Here is a 9,446-nt window from a genome sequence, read left to right as displayed (position 1 = left end):
CAGTCTGCCCCTGGCCTTGTTTTCACTGATGACATGGAGCTTTTCCATCATCTCTTTCCACAGTGTGTATATACTTATGTGTAAATTGGTCATTTGGAGGTGCCACAGACCACTGTAATAGCTACAGTTGTACCACACACACCTCCACCAAGAACTAAGTCTTGCCCACTTGGGAGCAAATGGTTTGCCCTCATCTCTAGTGTGGTCCACACACTGAAGGGAGAAAAGACCCAGCAGTTTGCAGGCTGGAAGCCTCCACGGAGCAGCACTTCTACCACCAGCACCCATATCAAGATCTCTGACTCATCTGTGGGCTGTGCTCCCCACATGACAGCGAAGGCAAAGCTTGACATGAGAATTTACATGGGAGTGCCTAAGGCTGGTTCATGTGGCCCCAGTTACTGGATCTAACGAATGCACTGTCAACACCCCAAGTACCAGGTCTTCCCGGCAGACACTCAGGTGCTTACCAGATGGGTTTCTTAGCTCTCCTGCTTGCAGAATCTCACTACTGACCTCTTAACATCTGACCTTGTCTTAGATCCACTTGGCAGGACCAATGCATTTTTGGGACTGCCAAATCGCCCACTCTTTCTATTTGCTGGCCATGAATTCTGTTCTCTGAAGCAAATATCCCTGTTGTGTGTACAACAGACTGTTGCTGACTGACCATCTGCAGCAGGATGCCTGCTCAGAGTCCTACATGACTCGGACACACACGCATGCCCACATGCACACACATGTATACACATGATGCAGTACATTAGAGTACGAGCCCTATTATACCAACAGGCTTTTCTCACACAAAGGTTTTATCTGCCCCCCCTAACCCCCCACCCCCGAGATGGGTTAGGACACCTGCTATCTAACACCCCAGTGCCAGTCCTCTCTTCCTACTTTGTAGATGGCTCTAGCTGGGAAGTGTGTCATCTCCCCACAACACACACACACCCAGCTTCACCTTGCTCACTATGTCATTCCAGTGCCTGGGGCTCTGCTTATTAGCACATGTAGCTGCCCCATCATTATCTGTGGAGTAAAAAATAGAAGGAACAGGCTGCAAGCTGCCCCAAATGTTTTCACGATATCCTTTAACAAAGTGGCTGGATGAAGTGATGGTTTGAGAAAATACTTCCATTGCATCAGGTTTCAAGCAACCTGCTTAGCTGTCCTTGGAAAGATTGGAAAGAATGCAGTGTTGAAAAGAGGACCATGCCCATCTAAACATCCGTACAGTTTTCCTGGGGTGTCTGCCTCAGGAGTCAGTGGTTCAGGATTGGTCAGCAAGGAGTATGGTCCGCTCACCCTCCTTGGACCCTGAGAGTGTCTTAACCAGAATGCTTAAGAGGACTTGTTCCTCTGACGCACGTTCTCAGTCACCAGCTGGTCGTGGAATCGCAGGACTGCAGGTTGCTGCCTTTTGTATGGGGTCTGGGAGCTGCTTCCCAGGAAGAGGGGTTCTCAGCCAGCCAGATACAGAACTAAGAGGAGGGGGGCATACAGGCTGCTTCTGTCCTTTAAGGAAAGGAAAACACGTGGGTGAAGAGAGTCTTGTCTTGCTGGGTGGCTTCTATTTATTTCATTCAAACGTTGATGCTGATTTGGCATATGTTGTCTGAATCCCAGCTAGATGTGCCAGGCTCAGAGCTGAGGAGGATGCGGTCTTGGGAAGAAGCAACTGCCACCACATATACTTGGGGGCTTACAAGGAAACTGAGATGATGAGACAGCTGCAGAAAGATTGGGGCAGGTGCAAAGAGAAAGAGGGAGTGGGAGAGGCCAGGGCCAGGTGAAGGCAACGTGTGTAGCACACTGCCTAGATCTCCTGAAGCAAACGGGGAGCAATGGAGGGTGGTACACAGACTGCAGTCGACTATTTGCACCTGGGCTGGGGGATCCTTGACTGAAGTCTGAGGCTCAGGTGAGTCCATTAGGACTCTAGACCACAGTTCAATCATGCCTTGAGTTCAGTCTCCTTGCTGCACCCAGGGAGAGCTGAGATTCCACTCCACTTCATTAAATTCCACAAAATGTTTGACTGGCCCAAGCTCTGACCTTTCTGGCCTCCTGCAGGGAAAGAGCTGCCTTTTCCTTTTCGGGTGGGAGTAGGCAGACCAGCCTCCGTTTTTGCTGCGTGAGACATCTGGAATGCATCAAAGGGGGGCCCCGCCCCAGCCAGCTCCAGTAGCTCGGCTCTGCCTTTTAACTCCCTTCAGAGGAGCATGCGGCACCAGAGCTGACTCAAGTTCTCCTGTTTCTGCTTTTCTTTCAGACTTCCCAGCTGCAGCTGTCCACACAGGATGTGGCCCACGTGCCTGGAACCATCCCTCCAGAGTCTGATGGCTGTTTTTTCAGAGTGGCGCTAGAAATTTTTTTGAGTGCATTTAAAGAGTTTTTGTTGTTGCAGAAGTTCTGGTTTTTTGTTGGTGGTTTTTACCCCCTCTCTGTTCAGTGGCCCTTACCCTGCTCCACTGGCATGATGGCTCAGTCCAAGGCCAATGGCTCACACTACGCACTGACTGCCATCGGCCTGGGCATGCTGGTCCTGGGAGTTGTCATGGCTATGTGGAACCTGGTGCCCGGGTTCAGTGCCACAGACAAGCCAACAGTCCAGGGGAACAAGACCGAGGTAGGCAGTGGCATTCTCAAGAGCAAAACCTTCTCTGTGGCCTACGTGCTGGTCGGGGCTGGGGTGATGCTACTGTTGCTCTCCATCTGCCTGAGCATCCGGGACAAGAGGAAGCAGAGGCAGAGTGAGGAGATCGCACGGATACAGCACCAGACGGGGACCATGCCTCATGCCCAAGAGGAAGACAGGTGAGGACCCAGCTGCCCCCTCCCACAGACTGGAGGTGGGGACACACACACACACACACACACACTCACACGTTTCTGTGACAAGAACATTTCTGTCTAGGAGGCTTTGCATTCACAGTTTCTTCCATTCAAACAAAACTCATTTGCTGTTGACTCTGGGCTCACCAGCGACCCAGCAGGCCAGAGAACTGCCCCCTAGGGTTCTCAGGTTGTAAATCTTTACAGAGGCAGACTGACTGCCTCATCTTCTCCCGTAGAGGTGGTGGGTTCAAACTGCTTATTTTTAGGTTAGCAGTTAAGCACTTAACCACTGCACCACCAGCCCTCTTATTTTATTCCATTGCTGTTACATGCCGTCGAGTCAATTCCGACTCATAGCGACACCCTGTACAGGGTTTCCTAGGAGCAGCTGGTTGGTTAGAACCACCGATCTTGTGGTTCGCAGTCCAGTGTTGAGCTTACGGTGCCACACCAGGAGTTTCTTCCATTAAAGCTCTGTAAAACATTTATAAGGTAGCAGAGCTTCTCAAAGGATGTGGTATGCCAAGATTTTGATACTCATCCTGGGAAAGCTGAATGGGGGCTGGGGTTGTCCAGGGCTCCCAGACTGGGTGCTTGCCTATTCCTCCTCGTGTGCTGTGTATGTATGCTTGGATTTGAGAAGGTTGGTGGATTCGTTTCCTAGGACTTCAGACACAGAAATGTAGTCTCTCATGGTTCTGGAGACCAGAAGTTCAAAGTCATGGCGTCAGCAGGCTATATACTCCTTCTGCAGATTCCAAGGAAGAACACTTCCTTGCCACATCTGGCTTCTGGTGGTTCCTAGGGTATCTTGGCTGTAGTCTCTGCCTCATCTTCACATGGCCTTCCCTGTTGTGTGTCATCTTTTTGTTTTGGATTGGAGTGTCCCCCAAAATATGTGTTATAAATCCTAACCCTGCACATGTGATTATAGTCCCATTTGGGAATGGGACTTCTTTATTATAGTAAAAGGTCCTATCAGTAGAGGCAGTCTTTTAAGCCAGTTACATTTGAGATGTAAAAGAGAGCAGGTCTGGCACAGAGAAGCAATCAGAGATGGGGAAGGTCGATTCCATGCCACATGGGGATCACCAAGGAGCTAGGGACCTTCCCACAGAGTCGACAGAGAGCGCCTTCTCCTCAGCTGTGAGCACATGCTTTCTGCTTGTTAAAGCCACCCCTGTGTGGTACTTCTTTTATAGCAGCGTTAGAGAACGAAGACAACGCCCGTCCCCTAAGGACACTGGTCATTGGACTTAGGGTCTATCCGGAAAATCCAGAACGATCTCTTCTCCAGATCCTTCACTGAATTACATTCGCAGAGACTTTTTTTCCAGATAAGGTCACGTTCACAAGTACCAGAGGTTAGGACGTGATCCTTTAGGGAGGGCCACAATCAGCTCACTATAATTTGTGTGGGGTCCTGATTTGGCATTGTGGGTTAATGAGCTGAGCTGCAAGGTTGGTTTGAAATGCAAAGTTGGCAGTTGAAACTCACCAGCTGCTCCTGGGAAACCCTATACATGGTTGCTATGAGTCCGAACCAATTCGACAACATTTATCAGCAACATTATTAGTGTGGCACTGCAGGATACTGCAGTGGACTGCAAGGTTGATGGTTCAAACCCACTGGCTGCTCCGTGGAAACTCTATACAGGAAAAGAGGGTTTATCTTTCTCAGTTATGAGTCAGAACTGACAACACTTACAACAAGGATAATAATTGGGAGGACTTGTCTTATTTGATCAAAAATACCACAGCAAGTTTTAAAAATAAGTGACCAGTTGGGGAAGATATGAAAAAAGATAAGGGTAGGAAAAAGGGACACTCTAGTAGGAAAATGGACACGGAGTCCTAGTTATATACTGCTGTTATCACAGAAATATCATGGGGGGGGGGGCTTTAACAAGCAGAAATGGAAATGGATTTTCTCACAGTGTAGGAGGTTAGGAGTCGGAATTCAGAGGGCCAGCTCTGGAGAAAGGCCATGGTCTCCTTTCAACATGTATAGACCCAGCAGTCCTTGGACAGTTCCATGTGTCTTAGCATCAATGTTTCTGTGGATCTAGGAGCTTCACAGTGCAGGGACCCCCAAGTCCATAGGACGAAATCCACTCCCAGCTCTTCTCCCTTAGTGGTAGTCAGTTCCGCTTTCTCTGCTCACTTCTCTCACCTGTTATTTCTCATAAGAAATGGACTCAACGTCCAGCCTAATCCTGTAGATGGTACCTGACCTTATTAGCATCCTAGAAGTGAGGATTTACAGCTCATGGGATAATTCCATCAGGGCAGGACTGATCCCTTCAGATCACACTGTGAGGGTGATTGCATCCTAGCAGGTCTCCTCATGAGGGATTGCTACCTCTTAACTGTCACTCCACTGAGAACCCAGGTCCAGCCAAGTTGTCACAAAACCTTAACTATCACAGAGATGAACCAGCTTTTCATAGATATTCAAATTCATTCGTCATGTTTTTTTGGTCTATCATATTGGCCAAGATGTTGGAGAGTTGTGGGGAAGGTGACTTACTGGTCAAAATAATAACTGACCTAATTCACAATAAGCGACAGTATTAAAGACCCACATTACCTACCCATTCTGTTTTTTAAGACTTTGTCCTTGGGAGACAATTATACAAGTTTGCAATTGAGTTTGTACCAGGACATTTATTAGGACATTGTTAAAATAGCAAAAACTTATAAATAACCTAAAGTCCTTTAGTCAAGTCAAATTATGTATGACCTATCCATTCAGTAGACTTCTGTACAGCCATTGTTTGTATTTGTTCATGTAGGACCATATCCACAACATTGAGTTAAGGAGGTTATAAAACAGCATCCTTGGTAAGGTCCCAATCACATAAAAAGTTGTGAATGCAGTCAGATTTGGAAAGATACATATCCTAGAACCTCACCAGTGGTTATCTTCAGCTGGTGGGATTTGAGGCTGTCAGAGTTTTCTAGAGAAACGGTAAGATGGATATAAGAGGGCTTCATAAAGTTTGTGGAAAATGGAATTGAACAATAGTGGAACTTGTCTATGAATTTTTTGCAGCCCCCTCGTAGGTAGGTAGATATAGAGATGAGTGTCTGGGTGGTATGAACTGCCAACCAAAAGGTTTGAAGTTCAAGGTTCAAGTCCACCCAGAAGTGCCTTGTAAGAAGGGAGACCTGGTTTTGGAAAATCAGAGATTGAAACCTTACATAGTACAGTTCTACACACATTGACCCAACAGCAACTGGTTGGTTTTATCTGGAAAGATATATTTATCTTAAGGAGTTGGCTCACATGGTTGTGGGGGCTAGCAAATCTAAAAACTGTAGGTTAGGCAGCAAGCTGGAGATTCCATTAGTCTTGACCCCAAATCTATAGGTCAGACAAAAGGAAGAATAGAAGAGTTCTGTCAAAAGGTCTATTTATAGTTTGTAGGCAGAATTCTCCCTTGGGGAAACTCCCTGTTTGGTCTTACAGCATGCAATCGATTGGATAAGATATACCCACTTATGGAGAGGGATGTATTTTTCTTAAAGTCAGCTAATTTCATCACTTGTCAGCTCCTTCATGGTGTCCTAGTATGGCGCTGTTAGGATCAGCAGCGGACTGCTGACCACAGGTTGGTAGCTCAGACCCACCAGCTGCTCCTTGGAAACCCTATACAGGATGACTGTGAGTCTGAACCAACTCAACAGCTGTTAACTCCTTTATGACAACAAAACTCCTTTATGACAGCCTGGACTAGAGTTTGACCAAATAACTGGACACCACTGTCTAGCCAAGTTGACACATAAAACTAGTCATCACAGTTACATTTATACTGTCTTCATTTGATTTCCCTGTGTTGTTTGAAGTTTCTACAGCAATCGAGTCTTAGCTTTATAATGGATATGGAGTTGTTTCATTGTGGAAAAACTAAATATCTGATAACGGAAGATAATACGTCCTTATTTAGAAATGAACACAGGAGGAAAGATGAATTATCTAACCTAGGTCTAAGCACCCACGAGTTCCTAAGGAAGGTGAGGGGACAGCTAGACAAACACAGTTCATATGAAGAGAGACAAATGGGATTGAGCAGCTAAGCACTTAACTGCTGTGTGCCACCCAAGGGCCTTAACACGTGCACAAAACCACATGAGGTTTCTGATGTTGGCCATCACCATGCCTCACGTACAAGTGTGGGGTCTTAGAAGATGTCTACTGACTGTATTCTGTTTCATGTGGGGCGACATTGGTGGTCCGGTGGTAGAATTCTCCCCTTTCAGCTAGGAGACCTAGGTTCGATTCCCGGCCGACACACCTCATGTGCAGCTACCACCTATGTCAGTGAAGGCTCGGGAACGTGGTGATGCTGCTGGAGTTGCCCCGTGACAGGGGCCCACTTAAGGGCACTAACCACATAGTATGTAACACACAGGCTACCTACTCAGTTTTCTCTTTCTGCAATGGGGTGAGGAGAAGCTGAGGCCCTGCCCTGCCCTTTGAGTTTCATGGGGAACTCAGAAAATACAACAACCGAATAACTGGAGCTAACTGTAAATGTTCTCATCCTCTTCTGGGGATGGCCATTCTGCTTCAGTTCGGCAGTTAGATTTCTCTGCTGCCTTTGGGCACAGGATCTTCTGAGCACTGGACTCACTAACTCATCCAGTTTAATAGCAAGTTGAGGCTTAGGGCGAGAGGGGTTTATCCTCCAGATAATTAGAATGCGCTGGTGTGGTGCTGTAGGATAAGCACTGGACTGCTAACCTCAAGGTCAGTGGTTCAAGACCACCAGCCATTCCTCAGAAACCCTACTGTAAGTCAGACCGACAACTGGCATTCAGTGCTTAAGAGTGAGGTGTTCGTTTCCTGTCCTCTACCCAGAGCTGTGACTAAGTTGTTCAACGTCAGTGTTTCCGTTTCTTCATCCATGAAATGGAGATGATCATAGTTAATGTCATCGTGGCGCTATTGTGAACGCTGCCATCTAGTCGGCCCCTAACTCCTAGTAACCCTGTGCCCAGCAGAATTGTACCAATGTGAATCATAGCATTTTCATAGACTGATTTTGGAAGTAGATTTCCTGGTCTTTATTCTTAGTCCATCTTCATCTGGACGCTCCACTAAAAGTTGTTCAGCATCATAACAACACACATGCTTCCATTCACAGATGGGTGGGTGGATGGTAGGTGCGTATGAGGCGCCTTGGCCAAGAATTCTACCACCGGAATACCACTGCCTTCCACCTAGTGCCAGGAAGCCTAGGTGTCAGAGTTCAAGGAACAGTGCCCAGCCCGATGGTGGTTTTCCTGTCTGGAATCTGAGGTCAGCTAGACCCAGTGCTGACCTGGGCTCTGCTGTCCTTTTACTAGTGATCTGAAGTGACCAAAGGGGGTGCTAACACTGTGTGTCACTGTTGCTTGTCTTGCAGCCAGGAGGAGGAGGAAGAGGCCTCCTCGCGGTACTACGTCCCCAGCTATGAGGAAGTGATGAACACAAACTACTCCGAAGAGAGGGAATTGGACCAGAACCCCAGGATGAGCATCTCCCTCCCTTCCTACGAGTCCTTGACAGGGCTCGACGAGACGATGCCCACAACCACCCGGGCCGACGTGGAAACCGGACCAGGGAGTCCACCTGACAGACAGAACTCCAAGCTGTCCAAACGCCTGAAGCCTCTGAAAGTTCGGAGGATTAAATCTGAGAAGCTTCACCTCAAAGACTTTAGGATCAACCTCCCAGACAAGAACATACCTCCTCCCTCCATCGAGCCCTTGACTCCCCCTCCCCAGTACGATGAGGTCCACGAGAAAGCCCCTGAGACCCGACCCCCTGACTGAGTGGCCTCCCTCAGCCGTGTGCCCTCCGGTCCACTCACGCCCTCAGCACCACACCCCATACAAAGCTACAGCAGCCATGTCAAGGAGCAGTGGGCCAGGTGTAATTTTAACTCTTTGGATGGGGTGTGTAGGGGTGGAGGGCAGGTTCTGTGTGTGGGAGTGATTCTGAGGTTCCATGGAACCTTCTGTAGCAGGCGAACTGGGAGGAGAGGTGGGTGCCTCTGGGTCTCGTGTTTTTGAGACCACATCAAAGGGCTTATCACGTGTGTCTTCTTCCTCATCTTGCCTTAACTCAGAACTGTTGATGAGACAATTCCTCTTACCTAGCAAGAAAGGACTCCGAGACACTGGGTTAGATTGTGGTGGTGTTTCTACAAGGGCTGTTTTGTTTCCAGAAGGAAAACAAGTCCCGCCATTGCTTTCTTCACTGGCATCTTCCGCTGTGGGGAGGAAACCTGACTCCGCTTTGTAGAAAGGACAAGAGGCCCAGGTGAAGACGCTCTCAGAACCCGTGGCACTATGGGTTCTTTGAGGGCCTGGTGGACTTAGGCACACAGTGAGCAAGACAGTCGTCCTAACAGCTACACTTTACGAATCTCTCCTGTGTGTATCAGTGGCAAAGAATGAAAACTATGAAAATGCCATGCAACTGAGCTTTTTATAATAAAATATTTTATATGTAGTACTTTTGGGTGTCGAACTGCTTTAGCAGCTCTTCTAAGACTAAGTTGCTTAGGGAGGAACATCAACAATAAAAATAACGAATGTGTAAAGTCAGATAAAAACCA

General features: G+C 47.8%; 1 protein-coding gene across 1 annotated transcript; it reads left to right on the top strand.

The window, feature by feature from the left end:
- Positions 1 to 2,476: 2,476 nt before the first annotated feature.
- TMEM51 (transmembrane protein 51) lies at positions 2,477 to 8,658 on the top strand. The gene is made up of 2 exons (XM_006866366.1): positions 2,477 to 2,817; positions 8,250 to 8,658. Exons 1-2 carry the CDS (start codon positions 2,477 to 2,479, stop codon positions 8,656 to 8,658), a joined length of 750 nt encoding a protein of 249 aa, XP_006866428.1.
- The last annotated feature ends 788 nt before the right edge of the window (positions 8,659 to 9,446 follow it).

The sequence above is a fragment of the Chrysochloris asiatica genome, unplaced genomic scaffold (genome assembly GCF_000296735.1).
Source record: "Chrysochloris asiatica unplaced genomic scaffold, ChrAsi1.0 scaffold00090, whole genome shotgun sequence".
NCBI classification, from domain to species: domain Eukaryota; kingdom Metazoa; phylum Chordata; class Mammalia; order Afrosoricida; family Chrysochloridae; genus Chrysochloris; species Chrysochloris asiatica.
Note: the sequence above shows the minus strand (reverse complement) of the source record. Positions and strands in the feature narration are given on the sequence as shown.